The sequence below is a fragment of the Fundulus heteroclitus genome, unplaced genomic scaffold (assembly GCF_011125445.2).
Source record: "Fundulus heteroclitus isolate FHET01 unplaced genomic scaffold, MU-UCD_Fhet_4.1 scaffold_37, whole genome shotgun sequence".
Lineage (NCBI taxonomy): Eukaryota > Metazoa > Chordata > Actinopteri > Cyprinodontiformes > Fundulidae > Fundulus > Fundulus heteroclitus.
In genome coordinates this window covers 3832930-3851463 of record NW_023396781.1, presented here as the reverse complement: position 1 = coordinate 3851463, position 18534 = coordinate 3832930, and the positions used below count along the sequence as shown (strand labels likewise).

Sequence of the window (18534 nt, the reverse complement as noted above, 5' to 3'; positions counted from 1 at the left end):
TCAGGCCCCAGGTGGTGAGGATAGGGAAACGCACATCTGTTCCACTGATCTTCAACACAGGAACGCTGCAGGGTTGTGTCCTTTGCCATGTTCTCTTCACTTGTTTCACCCAGGACTATTCTGCTGTCCCCCCACAAACACAGTGGTAGAGTTTAAGGACAACACCACTGTAGTGGGTCTCATCTCCAACAATGATGAGTCCCACTACAGGGATGAGGTCATCAATCTCACACAGTGGTGCTCCTGGAACAAGAGGTAATGACAGACTACAGGAGGTCCAGGGGAGTCATTTAGTGTTACAGGTAGGTATAATCCAGGTACAGAGGGTGAAAACATGGAGATTTAATCGGTGGTGCTATAGGGCATTCTTCAAATGACGTCAATTTACTAAATTTAGACATATGCCTTGTGACCATTTTGGTGTCATACAAACAGAGTGGGAACGCTTGAATAGTTTACTTGTATGAGTCAAATAGTGAACAGATCTGTCCTGAATATCGCCTCAACAGACATATTATGGCTTCAACAAGACACTGCTGCTGAGCTGGTATCTGCTGGAGTGACTAGCGACATGATGATCATGATCATATGAAGGGAGTTGTTTTCCATTGATTTTCCGAAACCTAGAGGATTGGCGAGAAATGTCAGTGTTGGATCCAAGCTTGTAACCAAGAACACGTTATTGTGGAATCTGACCAGAGAGACCTAAATGTGGTCTCTACATCGCTGCCATTAGGAGGGATTTCAAAACCACATAAAATGGATGAGCCAATCAGAAACACCAGGTGGGATTTTCGTAGATGTGATGTATCAAAGAAGCAACTGTATTGATTTAGACAATGGCGGCTCACAGAGAGGAAGCAAGTGGTAACATTGATGCTGCTATTTCATCATTGTTGCCCAATCTACCAAATTTTTATTCTTTAAAAGAACACCAGACAATGGCTTTGAAGGAATCATGCTTTTCCAATTTTAGTTTCCCTTTATTGGCTTCCTGTTAAATCAAGAATAGAATTTAAAATTCTTCTAACTTATAAAGCCCTTAATAATCAAGCTGCATCATATATCAAAGCTCTGATTACCCCGTATGTTCCTAACATAGCACTTCACTCTCAGACTGCAGGTCTGCTGGTGGTTCCTAGAGTCTCTAAAAGTAGAATGGGAGGCAGATCCTTTAGCTATCAGGCTCCTCTCCTGTGGAACCAACTCCCAGTTTTGGTCCGTGAGGCAGACACCCTGTCTACTTTTAAGACTAATCTTAAAACTTTCCTTTTTGACAAAGCTTATAGTTAGAGTGGCTCATGTTACCCTGAGCTACCTCTATAGTTATGCTCCTATAGGCTTAGGCTACTGGAGGACATCATGGCCCATTTTCTCACTCTACTGAGTTCTACTGTTCTCCAGTTTTGCATTGCTTGTCGTGATTTCAGCTTTTAACTTTTTGTTCTCTCTCTCTTTTATCTTCATAGTAGGTACACCTGGTCTGGCGTTCTGTTAACTGTGACATCATCCAGGGAAGACAGATCACCTGCTATTACCATCTAATGTAGAACAGATTACTGGATCAATGTGTGCTTCTGTGCTTTTTTGTCTCTCTTGTTGTGTCTCTGCTCTGTCTTCTGTAACCCCAGTCGGTCGAGGCAGATGACCGTTCACACTGAGCTTGGTTCTGCTGGAGGTTTTTCCTTTACGTTAATGGGGAGTTTTTCTTCCCACTGTCGCTTCATGCTTGCCCAGTATGAGGGATTGCAGCAAAGCCATGGACAATGTAGACGACTCTCCCTGTAGCTCTACGCTTCTCCAGGAGTGAATGCTGCTTGTCGGGACTTTGAAGATCAACTGGGTTTCCTTATGTAGGACATTTTTGACCAATCTGTATAATCTGACCCAATCTGTATAATATGATTTAATTTGACTTTGTAAAGTGCCTTGAGATAACATGTTTAATGAATTGGCTTCTATATAAATAAAATTTAAGCTTGTTAAGCTTAGAGAACTCGAATAATCTCCTTTATCAGTAAATGGATGACCGGATAAAGCCTTGCCATCCTCTGGCCAACACCTGTACCTCAGTCAAGTCCTGCCAGAAATGCGGCTGAATCAAATTTCCACATGCAATCATCATTTGAAAACTCCTTTTTGTATTTACTTGGGTCATCTTGATCTGTTATTAAATTATTGATTATTGATCAGTAATTACTGGTTCTTCATTGATTACCTGAAACATTTAAATGTGATCAAAAACAAAAGAGAGCTGTAAGGGGGTAAACACTTTTTAACAGTGGATAGAATGTAGTTTTTGCAGGCACTGCATTTGTGAAAAGGCACTTTTTTAAAATAATGTATATAGAAAAAATGGATGCACAGCACCCAGACTAACACTATGGGGCATCCTTAACCAGTGCATCCATGTGGTATTAAGCAGCACTGCAGAAAGTAGCAGTACTCTACATAGAGCTGTTATGACTGTGAAGACCACAGATAAAGTGCCTCTACTGTCACTGCTAAATACGTTTATTTCTTAAAGATTCTTTAATTCTCTGTATTTGTCTTAATATTACTAATTCAATTCAATTTTCAATTAAATTTTATTTGTATAGCGGCAATTCATGAAACATGTCATCTCAAGGCACTTGAAAAAGTAAAATTCAATCATATTACAGATTGGATAATATAAGTGATGACTAATTAATCTATCACTCTTAAACAGCTTCTAGAATCAATATAACAAGGCATCAAAGCAACACCTGAGAAACAACTTTTCAAAATTGCTAGTATCTTATATTTTATTGAATTAATCAGATAAATGTCTTACCTGGTTTGAATTTGAACAGTATTAAGCAACAAAGCACATTTTATTGATTTGAATCTCTAATACTTCACTTGCCATGCAGGGATTCAATTATGACATTTTCCTGTGTTTTCAATCAGATGTTTAAATTCCAATCAGTTAAAGAGAGGACAAACCTTGTCCACCACTATTTATATTTAACATGGAGTAATTTGTGTAGCTTTGACACACACACACACACACACACGCACGCACGCACACACGCACGCACGCACGCACGCACGCACGCACGCACGCACGCACGCACGCACACAATAATCTTATATTTGTCATTTAATATACTTTATTTCACAACTTTAAGCAAAACAATAGAAGGTTAAAATACATATTTTAAAAATAGATAATTTTCTGTTTCTAAAATAGAGTCCCGGAGAAGGTCAAATATGTGGCTAAAAAGTAATTAGAATTCATGTGGAAGTTAAAGGTCACATACTGTTATTGTTTAGAAAAGGTTGAAGGTTTAGCTATTTTAGCCGCCTTGTGTGAACAACTGTGTCCAATATTTGATTTACCTGCTGTGGGTCAAAACAATCATGTAGCCACAGCAGAAAGATTCTTTGAACTGTTCAACAGAAGTTATTTAGATGAGATAATGGATTTATTAAAAAAGAGGTTGTGCCATATAAATACACATAAAGTTACAAAGCAGCTACAGCAGCTACAGCGGCATTATTAGGAAACAATGCTTTATTGTAATGCAGCCAACTTAAGCAGATTAGACCCGGAACATAAAGCAGGAGCAGAGCATCATTCACAAAGTACAAATGACCTGACAAAGATGGAGATGTTCCTACCAAACAACATTTATAGCAGCTCTGTATAGCAGAATCGGATTACTTTGTGAAACAGATTTGAGATAACAATAATATTGTAGAGAAAATTAACTTAAGCGCCTTTCAGCACTGCACATTTCAAATGGGAAATTAGGTTCTAGTTTTTAGACTATTAATGTTTAAGTTATGTTGAGCCATCTTTACAGAGATGATCAGACATTAAACATAGATAGGAAAAGTCCTACAGAACCAGAATAAGAAGGGACAAGGATAATTCTAAACAGGGGTTGAAAATGGCAGAAAATGAACATTCAGTATACTGACATTGTATAATTAGAACAGGAACATCTATTGACTAACTCAAACAGAAATACAGCAGTCTTAACAATGTTAGCAATACTAAGTTTAGATAACAAAATTAAATCTCCATAGATCCTGTTTTTGTTGACCAGGAGCTTAACCTCATGGCAGCAAGAAAATAATTTTTGATTGTCAACTCCAAATTGTAAGCTACATATAAGCAGACATGGGCTGGTTTTAAAAAGCTACAGTTTCCATCATACTGTTCTTACATTTAAACATGATGAAGTTCAGAGCATAGTCCACCAGAACCATGTAAGGAAAGTTGTGACACATTAGGATCCAGGCAAAAGATAACCATCAATCATTCCAAACAAATCAGCTGGCCTGTTCTGTCACAATGGTTCTGTGTGGGAGACAAAGCAGCAGACTCTATTTTAGCCTGATGTTTATTTCACTATTGGTCAGGTCTCTCTTTCAAAAGATATCTTTTGATCTCAATGGGACACACCTGGTTAAATAAAGGTTATTATTATTGAACAGTTTTAGAATTTAACGTATCTTACCTGCGTATTACTTTAACTAACGTATATCTCTTGTCTGGGAGTCACAGAGAGATTTATTAGTCGTTTATAATTAATTCTGACAGAGAGAAAGGTTCCCAATACAGATATTAGCTGTCTGTTTGTGTTGATATTGAAGGTATAAGGCCCAGATGATGACAGGAATAGTTATTTACTTTGGAAGCAAAACAGTGAAGTGTGAAGAAGTTATGTTCAAGGAACACATGGTAAACGCATCCACCAGGGGACGTTCAATGCCATCTCAGAAATATTAATACTAAGAAAAATGAACAGTTTTCTCCCTTGTCATGTCATGCTTTATAGCAAGCAAAATGGTACTCTGGCTCCCATAGTTATGCCAAACATATTTACTTTACCAAGAGAGGCTTTATACTTAAATCCTCCCTTGATCCCCAACCCATGATGATTTATTGTATTGCTGTTAAGGTATTATGTACAACATAATGCCAAACATGTCATGTTTGGTGATCACAACTTGAAAATAAACAAACACTAAAGGATAGAAAAATCAAAGAAGGCATGATCCAGGAACTTAAAGAGCAAGTCTAGAACAAACACCTGAAGATTGTGACAAAACATGACAGGGAGAGAGTGTAAAGGTGTGTTCACATTGAGAGCGACTGTGGCAGGCAGAGTGACAGATTTACATAATATCCCTACACACAGGTGCCACACGGGAGTGAGGTGTCGCAAAGCGACGCTAAGCGAGGCCACAGAGGCAATTCTAGCAATGCAAAACGTGCAATTTGCTGATTAAAGTGAAGCCCAAGAGGCATGACACCTGCGAGGGATGTGAAGCAACAGTTGTTGGAGATGAAAAAGCTGAACTTTTGTGTCTTGTCGCGCTGTGACAACCAATCAGGACCTAGATGTGGCTCTGACATGGGGTGAAGGACTGCAGCGGAGACAAAGCTTTTTTCATTCAACATGGAAGAAAAACTGATAGTGGCGATCGGCGTGAGTTGTATGACTCAACTCAACCAATTATTACTACTGAGACGATTCCAGAAAGGAGCAAGCCTGGAGAAAAAGGAGTGAGGAGGCTGGAGGGGCAGTTAAGTGAAAGCATCACTAGATAGCGCCATGGTACTGCTGTATTTCTGGCTCGTCGCCCGCTGTACAATTGCTCCTGAAGAGAGATGGACATATTAAGAGAAAAAGAGAAATGAAAGAGACACAAAGAAAACAAACATATAGACCAAAATTACAAACCTGACAACTACAAACTCCTCCTACGGTCACCATTATCAAACCAAGACAACCATGAACACCTGTAAAGACACAAAACAAACAAACAAACAAAACAAAAGAGACAGCAGCAGGAGGACGGAACAAAACCGAGACCCCAGAACACCTTGCTGGGCACCACAGCACTACAGCCCTGATACCCCACCACAACCCATCCCCAAGCAGCCTGGGTGCCCGGGCTGATTGGGGTTGTCAGCAGCTTCTTCCACAAGCCCCCAAGTGACCATGCCCCACTGCCGCATGGCAGCACCACAAGAGTTAACCAGAGTTAACCGTTATATCAGATACATGGCTCCCCCTGTCACGATTCGGTTCTGGTAGATGTTGTTATTTTGGTTATGTTGGCTTTCCTGCCTTAGGGTTTATTTCTGTTTCTTGTTTTGTATTGTGTTGGATTCATGTTTAGCCTGTTTACTGTTTTAGTTATCTGGTTTCCTTTATTAGTTTTTATTATAGCTTGTGTTCTGTTCAGTCTTAGCTTTGTTTTCTATCTTGGGTTTGGTCTTTATGGTTATTTTGGCTCTGTAGTTGTCCATCTTAGTTTCTGGCCCATCAGCCTCTCAGTCACTACTCTGTCACTTCCCTTCCCCTGATTAGCTCCACCCATTCCAGTAATTAGCTTCACTCCATTCACCTGATCACTCCCTTACTTATACCTGCCTCTGCCCCCTGCAATCTGCCACATCATTGTTTGTTTCTGCCATGTCCATGGGTGAGTTTTGCCAGCATTCCCTGTACTGTGTTTTTCCTCCCTTATCTGATTGCCTGCTTTTTTGCCTTGGACTGGTTTTTACCACAAGCTTTGTTTTTGTCCTGCCCTTCATTTTTGCATGCCTGTTTTTCTTGGTTCCTGCTCACACCTGTGTTTGGAAATAAACCTTCTTTAAAACGTACCTCTTGTTTGGTTGAATACTGGGTTCATCTGTCTCTGGTTCCTGACACCCCCACAGCAACCAATCCAGCACTCATGCCCTTAGTGAGCACCAGACCCCTGCAACCCAGAAGCACCTCCACAACCACCCAGAACAGCAGACACAGGCCCACAAGTTCAGTAGAATACTCTTCTTTTTCTTTGCGATACCTAAGGCAGTGAGGACCATGGGTGTTAGATTAATTTCCATCTTAATGTCACCAAAATTACCCAGTACACACAGTGTGGGGCTTGCTGATTACACCTGGGCCATCTGAACAGATCCTCACAACCTCAAAAATGTCTGGACAGGTTCACAGAACCAAAAAGTATGCATATAATCATCAGGTGTTTTGCGAAGAATTATGTATTGAATAAGTTGTAGATTAAATAAAACCTTTTTGCAACCAGAAGTTGTGGTCTAAGCTTAAAGATAAATCTCATCATTGTTGGAGATGAGCCCCACTACAGTGGTGCCGTCTGCAAACTTTACCACTGTGTTTGTGGGGTGGACAGTAGAACAGTCCTGGGTGAAAAGGTGAAGAGAGCTGGGCTGAGGACACAACCCTGCGGCGTTCCTGTGTTGAGGATCAGTGGAGCCGATGTGTGTTTCCCTATCCTATCCAGGAGCAGAGCGATGTAGAAAATCCCAGGTTGTGGCACTTCGGGGCTAGCATGTCTGGAAGCTGTTAAAGGCTGAGATAAAGTCACTTGTGTCAGGTGACTTACCATCAGTTTTTAGACCCAGTGGTGGAATCTAAAAATATCTAAGTGTACAATAAGTGGGAATAATGTTGCTGCCAAAGAAAAGGATTTAATGAACAAAACCAGCCTTTCATGCTGTAGTAATGGAGGTTAATCATAGGATTAGGAAGTGCATAATGCCAGGCGGGTGGTTGTAACCCAGTGACCAGCCACAGCAAACACAGCCACTGCTCTATCATCTGTTATCAAAATTATGAGCACATGACCACTGAGAGGAGTGACAAAAAAGCCTTTTCAAATGAATCTCACCATGGGTTGGTAGAAAAGAATATGTTCATGCCAGACGTTGGAAAAAAAAAAAACACAGGATGTTTAATTGGGTCAAAGTTGATTTTAAGAACAAAGCATATGCTCTGAGAAAAGAGTAAAATATTATAGATAAAAAATATCCTTCAATGTTCCTAAATCAGGAAAGTCAACTGTACTAGCAGCAACGTGGACAGGCAAACAAAACAAACAAACAATGATGCCAACAATAATAATGGTAGTAAAAGGAGACTGGGACTCTCAGTAATGTGAAATATGCAACCTGAGAAAAACAATGTAGTACTAAAAACTTGCAGATTTCATGAAATGTACAGGTGGAATAGGATCAAAATACACATTTAATCAGCCACTTTCTATCTCTCTCTCTCGTCTCGCTCTTCGCTCTCTCTCTCTTGCTCGTCGCTCTCTCCTCGCGCGGCGCCGCCGCGCGATCGGTCGAGTTTTAGGAGATTCTGAGAGAGAGGATGAGAGCAGAGAGAGAGGAAGAAAAGAGAGAGATAATATATAAATAAAGAGATAGGAAAAGAAAAAAGAGATATAATAAGAGAAATAAGAAGATATATAGATAAAAAAAAAAATAGAAGAGATAAAAAAGAGTAGAGAATATTATATATAAAAAAAAAACTATTATAGATATAAGTATAGTGATAAAAAAAATATATATAGATAATAAAAAAAAATATTTTAGATAGTATATATTTCTATATTATATAAACCTTTATCTATATACTCTATTATATATATATATTTATTATTATAATATCATCATATATATATTTAAAAAAAAATATATTATATATTCTATTTTTATCATATGCACACCTTACTGTAAAGGTATACATGCTCTCTGTCGTCACACAGTGATGTTCACATGTAGCCTTTTAATCATCAAAAGAAGTCAAAAAGTGACTTACAAAAAATGGAAATTATGTAACAAACTGTACAGCTCAGGAATATGAAGATGCTTTTTATCCATAGAAAGGAGTATTTCTCCCTGCCTGCCCGTCCCATTCTGGCGTCAGTGAGACAGAAAGACGTGACCCAGTCATGTCACATTGCTAGGCGGCCACCGACGTGCGCGGGCTTCCGCGTTCGTAAAACTTTAAGAAAAATATTGCAGTTCTATGCATTTTGATGACATCTCTAGCAAAATATATGCATAATATATTTATAATCTTCATTCAGGGGAGGTAGACAGTCTTTCATTTCTTAGTTTCGCCGAAGGGTTGAGTTTCACGTGTTCTCCTGAACCAAAAGTGAGATGCATTCCATTTACTCTATATGAGGGGTCACCAACATGGTGCCTACGGGCACCAAGTAATCCCAGAGGACCACATGTGGTGCCCACGAGCCTGTTCTAAAAACAGCATAACCCGCCAGTGAACTGCATACAAAACGTGATTTTCTTCCTGTTTATTCACACTTGCATTTATATGGATTTAAAATTGACAATGTTGATAGCAAGGCATGGAAAATATGCTTATTTTACTCACAGTTAAGGTGAACTCTGACTCTTCTAGTTCAAAGGTCAGTACTGGTAGCCCTTCGTATGAAATAACACCAATGAAGTAGCTCTTAGTTTCAAAAAGGTTGATGGCCCCTGCTCTATATACATTCACCATTCTTATAGAGGGAATTGCAACATATAAAGACAGGATCTGAAATCCTTTAAATCTTTATGACATTTCTAGCAAAAGTATGCATAATATTTCCATAATATTGTTGCAGGAAGTGTGGATAATATTTCATTTAGTAGTTTTCCTAACAACCAACCCGATCCCTAACCCATTTGTTAAAGCTGTTTCAATAGAGGCTGTTATCTTTTTTGCCTTCAAAACTTTTACGGATAATTATAAGTCATCAAGAACATTAATTAATAAAGGAAAGGTTGTTTACCTTCCCTGAACAAAGCTTGGCGGTTGCAAGCCAATGTAAATGAATAGGCTAAGTAAAACGTAAGTCTGACACGTTTTGAAGAGTCAAATTGTGACAATACTACGTTTTCCCCTGTGGACAAACAAGGATATAACACATTTTTCAGTGAGACTGGGTTGGGATAGGATGCTAATGGCCTGTAAAATCTGAAGCTTTTCCCATAGTTGACTTATGAGGTGGTCTCCAATGTCTAATGCAGCTACTGGTGCTAGCTTTGTCATCTCCTCCTGAAGGCTTTGCTCCAGTATTTGCTCCATTTGAAGGCAAAAACATTTTCCTCTCCAGACAGCTCAGCGGTGGCATCATAAAATGGAGACAGCAAAGAAAGGCGCCCTCCAACAACGTTGAACTCCTCTGATGTTAATAAATAGATGCCAGTTTGTGGGCCAGCTGCACCTCACCTATAAATAAAGAAACAGTAAAAATACAGTTCTTGATAAGGAAATCTAATGAATCTTAAGAATGTCAGATTTACCTCATCTCATTTTTAGAAATCAAGACAAATATTCCCACATAGGTGAAATCCTCCTTCTTCCCAGCTGGCTCCATCCTCTATCATCTCCTCACTCTCTTCATTCCCCAAGCTCCTCTTCTCATCTATACTATACAACTAACTCCAAACTATGAAAACTCTATCCAAACAATCAAAATCTGAACCGATAAACACCCACATTTCTACTGGATACTGAGGCACTTAAATAGCTGTTGAAACTCACAGGCAATCTGAACTAGTATGAATAAATCAACCGTGGGAGTAATTGTAAGAAAACACAAGACCATTGGTAATCTCCCTTGATCTGGGATCCCACGAAAGATCTGGGGTCAAAATGATCATGAGAACGGTGAGCAAAAATCCCAGAACTACACGGACGGACCTGATGAATGACCTGCTGAGAGCTGGGACCATAGTAACAAAGGCTACCATCAGTAACACACAACACCGAGAGGGACTCAGATCATGTAGAGCAGGGTGTGTCCCCCTGCTTCAGCCAGTACATGTCCAGGTTTGTCTGAAGTTTGCCAGAAGGCATATGGAAGATCCAGAAGGGGACTGGGAGAATGTGCTATTTGGCACAAACTCAACTCGATGTGTTTGGAGGAAGAAGGATGCCGAGTAGCATCCCAAGAACACCACACATACTGTGAAGCATGGGGGAGGAAACTTTTTTGTTTCTGCCTGTTCCTCATTCTGTTAATAAATTATCTTTTACCTAACCTCTGCTTGTCTAGCTAAATACTGGGTCCTATTAATCTGATTCTTGACAGTGTATACGCACTGATCAATGTAAAATGTCTACAATGGTTTATCATAAAGTTTTTAATGTAAAACAAATCAAACAGGCGTTTTATTACCAGTTTTAAAGCTCTTTCAGTTGTTCTCTGCATGCTAACGTGGGAATGCTAGACCTTGTCCTCTAGCTTACCATCCTTCAACAAAGCATGAATATCCCCGTTTTCAGGGCTTGTGACAACGGGGATATTCATGCAAGTGAATGCCACTTGGTTACATATATATACTTGCTTCTGTCATGGTTTTCAGATGACGAGCCCACATGCAGATACGATCGAGAAGCAAAGCACAGTTTTAGTTTATTTAAACAGGCAGATATAACGGACGGGACTACGGACAACTCGGCAGGGTCAGAACGTCACGGCTGGAGAGACTGCAAAGAGAAGAAGAGTAAGTGACTTTGGAAGGTGAACCAGGAGAACTACTAGAAGCTGCGCTGCTTACCATAAAGCTGGGCGGACCTAACCGGGGAGAAGTAGCGCCGAGGGAACTCTGTGATCCTACTCTGTTGGTGTTTGGCGGCTAGTGGCAGAGGGCGGCAGATGTAAGTGGTGAGGGATCCAGAGCGAGCCTCCTCGGAAGTGGGTGACAGATGGATTGACCAGAGTGAGGGAAGAACCAGTAGAATCCGGGAGGGGGAATCTCAGGCCCCGCTGGATAACATCCAGCGAGTATGAGGGGTGAGCCAGAGCAAAATCTGAGCAAGAGGATTCTGTAGGTCTGGTTCTTCGGACAAGACGTCAAGACAGGTGAGTGCATCCAAGCACCAAAACTGTGACAAAAACAGGGAGATCCAAAATTAGTCAAAGTTCAAAGACGAAAAAAACTCACAAGCATGTTTTCAGGAGTTGGGTCAGAGGCCACGTCGTACCACAACTGGCTCTGGCGTCTTCCATCTGTCAGCGCTCTGCTTAAGAAGCCAAAGGAAGCCGCCTGCAACGAGCTGCAGGTGTGGGCTACGCCCCCTCAGCCAACTAGACACACCTGAGGAGTAGAATTAGAGCAGGACAACACAGAGAACCCTGACAGCTTCCACTTGCTTCCATATATATATATATATATATATATATATATATATATATATATATATATATATATATATATATATATATATATATATATATTAGGGCTGGGCAACGATTAAAATATTTAATCGCGATAAATCGCCCTGATTAATCGCATTGTATTTACAAACTCCAAGAATGAATTCAAAAGTAGTGTAAAGAGCACTTTTATTTTAATATTCTGCTGCCATATGAACAAAAGTGTTGTAACATTTGTAGCACTTATCAGTAACACATATTTAGTGTAAAGCTCAACTTAAACATGTAAAACAAAAAATAGCAATAATAATAAATTAAAGCTTATTGCCACTGACAGGGAATTCTCTTTATGGGGAAAAAATCTACCAAAAACAGGGAATTTCTGAGGTAACAGCAGGGAGCAGCATTACCATTTTATGTTCAATACCAAAGTTTAACTTGGCAGTGGTTACAACTAACTTGTTTCTGTCATATTCGATGCTGGAAGAACTTTAAACTGAAATGCTTGCTAACTCGATATGCTTGCGTTGCTTGCGTTTATTTGACGTTGACACGCGGTTTTTTGTTGTTGCTTTCTCGCGTGCATATAGTGAATGGCAGGGAAAAACACATGGATACTTTGAAACGCGAAGCGACTTCACCAACGGCGTCTAAGCAGACTCCGCTCCGCTCCGCACAAAACTTGTTCCGTTCGCCAACTCACCGCCTCGCCTAAGCAAATTCCTCCGGGAAACACCGCCTTCCGCATGTCGGCTTTGTTTTTTTCCGGCCAGCACCTTTCTTACTCTGAATCCGAGGCTTGGCTGACAGCGAGGTTATTGGCGCATTATCGCCACCTACTGTTCTGATTTAAACCCCTACACCGCAGCAACAGACCTTCACAAAATAAAAGCATGTGAGCAACATGCGTTAACGCGCGTTAAAGAAAATATCGGCGTTAATAGTCTAATGAGTTAACGCGAAATTAACGCGTTAACTTGCCCAGCCCTAATATATATATATATATATATATATATATATGTATATAGAGAGAGAGAGAGAGAGAGAGAGAGAGAGAGATACGTGTGTGTGTGTGTGTGTGTGTGTGTGTGTGTGTGTGTGTGTGTGTATGTACATATGCATTACACCTTGCAATGAATCAGGCACTTAAGAATTTACTGCTGCTGATGAGATGCATTTCTTTTAAAGCTCAGCATTCCAGCCATTTGAACATTCCTGTTACTTGGTGAGTTCCATATTTGGTTCAGTCCTAATCTCTTCTAATCTCTTCTCTGTTGGGCCATTTTTCACTTTCATCTTCTGTTTTTTTGCTGCTCTCTTTATTCTTCAAACTCCACTCTTTAGAGAGTTTCCCCCACACCTATCTTTTTTGCTTGTTTTCTCTTTCCTTCTAATCTGACCTCTCTTTGATTTCACTTTTCTTTTTCTGATCCATGACTGTTTTCTCCTTGACTTGCTCAAACTTTTACTTCTAATTTTCACTTCTTTTTCCTCTTCCTTCCTTCCTTCCTTCCTTCCTTTCTCTTTACCGTCTATTCATGCCTAACCTCTAAAATGTTGTTAGAGCTAATTGCTCTCAGCAGGCTTTTCTCTGTGGCCGTCACGATGCTCTCCATCATGTGATGACACTGCGGGAGCTTGTTATTAGGGACCTGTGGACTTCTGCTCGACATGCTGCACACAATTCTTACATCCTAAATTTAATATTTGGGAACCAGTGGCTATTACACGCTGGCTACTACAGTTATGACAGAAACTGTTGTGTAGTCAGAATCTGTTTCGATCTTTTGCTGCTTTGGATCAGATACCAGAACTGCATAATGGCTGAAGAGATTTTACTTCCATCTTCAAGGAAAATCACTTCGGTAAGTTCAGGATTTACATCATTTGAGAAGCCATGATAAAAAGTTTAACGATACTGTTTCAGACAACGTCAGGTCAAAGTATACTGTAGAGCAAGAAAGCGCAGTATTTGAGACAAAAAACTACCAGTTTGTGTCTGGTGGATTTATTTGATAAAAAATATTGGAAAGCTGTCAAAATCAATGAAAATGGGAAATACAGATGGTACTAGAACACAAAAAAGTCATTGAGTTAAACTGATATTCAGAGAGTTACATACAGTAAGCAAGAGGAATTTTTACAAGTTTTTTTATATGAATGCCTTGTGAACAATGAAGCACAGAAAGAGTCATTTCTAAGGTCCCACTGTGGACCACTTTGGACTGGGTCTGCCATTTCTTTAAGATGGCAGTTGTCAAACCTGAAGGAACACACACACAGTACTCTTATTTGTCATGTAAATAAAGGATAGTGTAGGGTGACAAAGTGTACAGTTGCATCGAGGTTGGCTGACACACCCGCTGGACCGGACCATAGAGTAAACTGAAGAACCACTTAGAAAGGAAGCTTGGGTGAAAGGGTGGATCTGTTATTATTGCATTTCTTACACGGTCTATTGGGATGTGTCCTGAAACTAAACAAATTTTCAAAGCTTTCTTAAGAATCAAGGCAATCATAACTATGCTTCTATACCACAGCTGTTTGGTATGTTAGACCAGACCAGAGTTTCCATACACCTGACTGATTTGGAGAAAACATTTTATAGCTATATAGTCTTTTGTTCATCAAGCTTCTACCTGAGCTTTGCTTACAGTTAAACCCAAAACATTTCATACCTCTTGAGGATTTAAATTTACATTTTCATTTTACAGAAAAGTTTGTTTCTGAAAGGAATGGAGAAGAGGATGTTTGAAAAGAAAATACAATAATGTAAATTTAAAAACAATTATTGATTAGTATTTAATTAAATATTGAACATTTGAAAAATGGCAAATAAAAATTATTTATATTGTTCTAAATGACTAATGGAAAAACCTGTATTATTACATCAATCAAACCCTTATTCTGATAGCTGAGCAGCTTGATCATGTTTCCTCTGGTATTTTAATGATTTCTATTTGGTGATGAGCCTCACGAGGTTCAAGGGTCTCTTACCATCAAACATATCTTTAGCTTCATCCACAGATTCTCTATCAGAGTTAGTTATGGCCTTTTGCTGGGTCATTCCAAAACATTAATATTCATTCAGACAAAACATGTTGGTCAAATTAAAAAATATATTTTAAACCTAACCCTGCCAGGGGTATAAATAATCTAGGCCTTTAGTGTGTTGCTCACACAGAATGGTAAAGTATTTAGTCGTTGCCCTTCAGCCTTCTTTGAGCTGACTGCCAGCCAAACAAATTAAATGGGTGGTTGCAGTCAGGAATGTGAATAATGCCAACAGGGTGTTTTAGAAACTAAAAAGAGTCTTTCTTCTAAGTAGGTCACCCCCTTCAACATTTAAACTTACTGTATACACAAAAAGATTTGCTTGCCTCAGCTTTTTACTTAATCCTTCAGAATTGATCAGATTCTAAATAAATAGACAGAACCTATAAAGCACTCCTTATGTAATCCCGAGCTCAGTTTGCTGTTATATTCTCATTACAAGTCCAAGCAGGTTTATTTGTAGCACATTTCAATAACAAGACAATTCAAAGTGCTGTACATGAGCAGAACATAAGAAATGAAAACATTACAGAGGAAAGCACATTGCAGTGGAATAGTTGCAGCAAGGCAAGATCTAAGGCAACTTGGACTACACACTTCAATATTAACATTTAAAGGCAGCTCTAAACAGATTATTTTAAGGAACTCAGGGTTTCAGCACTTTTACCGTCTTCTGGGAGTTTGTTCCAGACAAGTGGAGCATAGGAACTAAATGCTGCTTTTTTGTGTTTGGTTCTGGTTATGCAGAGTAGTAATTTTAGTACTTATTTATTTGAAAGGGACAGCACATGTTAATGAACACACATGATGATAACAGCATGAATGTAAACACGTCAGATTCTTGCCAAAGGCTAAATTCCATCTATGGTCCCAGGCATAAGGAAACAAGAAAACAGTATTACCACTATATTATATTATTATAGTAGATTTTAGCCAGAAGACCTTAGTGGTCTGGAGGGTTGATACACTGATAACAAGTCTGTGATGTATTTAGGTGCTAAGCCATTCAGGGATTTAAAGACTAACAGAAGTATTTTAAAGTCTATTCTCTGAGATACAGGGAGCCAGTGGAAGGACTTTAGAACTGGGGTGATGTGCTCTACTTTCTTAGTCTTAGTGAGGACGCGGGCAGCAGCGTACTGGATCAGCTGCAGCTGTCTGATCCACTTTTTAGGCAAATCTGTGAAAACACTGTTGCAGTAATCAATTTGACTAATGATTACACAGATCAATGGATGATGGAGCCTTGCTCAAGGACGCTTTGATGGTTGGAGAAATGAAAATTAATTTGGACAATGGTAGGGAAAATGCTGAGTTTAACAGAAATAATCAAACACTGTAGACAAAATTAGGGAGCCCAAACTGCATCTCAAAAGCGAAGGACACACTTGTGATGACAGTAATGTTGAAAAGTTTAGACAGGTCATTTGAAAGAGGAGTAATGAAAGTCCTCTTTGTAAAAATAAATAAATACCAAGAGTGAAAAGCGGAGGAGGGCTCGGTTTCACCACTCCAACATATACAATCGTTGTAGAGAAACTGATTCAAAGGAAATTCAAGTATATTGTTTCGTCACCTACACCGTTTAGGTGATAAAGCAAACATTCCCGAGGGAATAATAAAGCAACAACTGGGGGCAGGCTGCTATTACAATAATATTAATATAATGATAATAATGCTGTTCATCTCCTAGCGTCTATACTGCTAAAAAATAAAGGGAACACTTAAATAACACATCCTAAATCTGAATGAATGAAATATTCTTATTAAATAATTTTTTACATAGATGTGCTGACAACAAAATCACACAAAAATTATCAATTGAAATCAAATTTATTATAGAGGTCGGGATTTGGAGCCACACTCAAACTTAAAGTGGAAAGACACACGACAGGCAGATCCAACCTTGATGTAATGTCCTTAAACAAGTCAAAATGAGGCTCAGTAGCGTGGGTCACCTCTACGTGTCTGTCTGACCTCCCTACAACGCCTGGGCATGCTCCTGATGAGGTGGAGGATGATTTTCTGAAGGATTTCCTCCCAGACCTGGCTAATGCATACGCCAACTCCTGGACAGTCTGTAATGCAACGTGGTGTTGGTGGATGGAGCGAGACATGATGTCCCAGATGTGGTCAATAGGATTTAGGTATGGGGAACGGGTGGGCCAGTCCATAGGATCAATGCCTTCATGTTGCAGGAACTGCTGACACACTCCAGCCACATGAGGTCTAGCATTGTCTTGCATTAGGAGGAACCCAGGGCCAACCACACCAGATGGTCTCACAATGGGTCTGAAAATCTCATCTCCGTACCTAATGGCAGTCAGGCTACCTCTGGTGAGCACATGGAGGGCTGTACGCCCCCCAAAGAAATGCCTCCCCACACCATTACTGACCCACTGCCAAATCAGTCATGCTGGAGGATGTTGCAGGCAGTAAAACGTTCTCCATGGCATTTCAAGACTGTGTCAGGTCTGTCACATGTGTTCAGTGTGAACCTGCTTTCATCTGTGAAGAGTACAGGGTGTCAGTAATGAATATGCCAATCTTGGTGTTCTCTGGTAAATGCCAACATCCTGCATTGTGTTGGGCTGTAAGCATAACCCCCACCTGTGGACTTTAGGTCCTCATACCACCCTCATGGAGTCTGTTTCTGATCGTTTTAGCAGAGACATGCACATTTGTGGCCGGTTGGAGGTCATTTTGCAGGGCTCTGGCAGCGCTCCTCCTGTTCCTTCTTGCACAAAGGCAGATGTAGTGGTCCTGCTGCAGGGTTGTTGCCCTCCTTCAACCTCCTCCACGTCTCCTGATGTACTGGCCTGTCTCCTGGTAGCACCTCCATGCTCTAGACACTACGCTGACAGACACAGCAAACCTTCTTGCCACAGCTCACATTGATGTGCCATCCTGGATGAGCTGCACTACCTGAGCCACTTGTGTGGGTTGTAGACTGCGTCTAATGCTACCACCAGAGTGAAAGCACCACCAGCATTCAAAAGTGAACAAAACATCAGCCAGAAAGCAGAGGAACTGAGGAGTGGTCTATGGTGACCTCCTGCAGAACCTCTCCTTTATTGGGGGGTCTTGCTGATTGCCGCTAGTTTCCACCTGTTGTCTATTCCATTTGCACAACAGCAGGTGAAACTGATTGTCAATCAGTTTTGCTTCTTAAGTGGCCAGTTTGATTTCACAGAAGTGTGATTGACTTGGAGTTACATTGTGTTGTTTAAGTGCTCCCTTTATTTTTGAGCAGTACTTTATCAAGCTAAATCACTGTCTTAATGTTTGAGCATGAAAAGTAGATATTGAAAACAACTGAAAATGTAGATGCATACTGTAATAATTTGTACTCTGGGAACTGGACACATTGTTTGTGCTTTAAAAAGGTTTATTAGGAGACAGAAGAAGGTAGCAGGAGAGACAGGCAGGCTGGGCTGGCAGGAATTAATTGAGACAAATTGACTAGGTGACAATGACTGAGACAAGCAGACAACCAAATAATCATGGCAGAGA

At 40.1% G+C, this 18534-nt stretch overlaps 1 protein-coding gene across 3 annotated transcripts in view; it reads left to right on the top strand.

Annotated features, from left to right (window-relative positions):
- The first annotated feature begins 13105 nt into the window (after positions 1 to 13105).
- Positions 13106 to 18534, top strand: part of slc2a15a (solute carrier family 2 member 15a) — a 55024-nt gene continuing 49595 nt past the window's right edge. For 2 of the 3 annotated variants that reach the window (XM_012852078.3, XM_036130686.1), the window contains exon 1: positions 13270 to 13832. In XM_012852078.3, the coding sequence (XP_012707532.2) occupies positions 13590 to 13832 (243 nt within the window). In that variant the 5' untranslated portion in view covers positions 13270 to 13589. Of the gene's footprint in view, positions 13193 to 13269; positions 13833 to 18534 lie in introns of those variants that run through there. The other variant, XM_036130687.1, reaches the window with a different exon arrangement.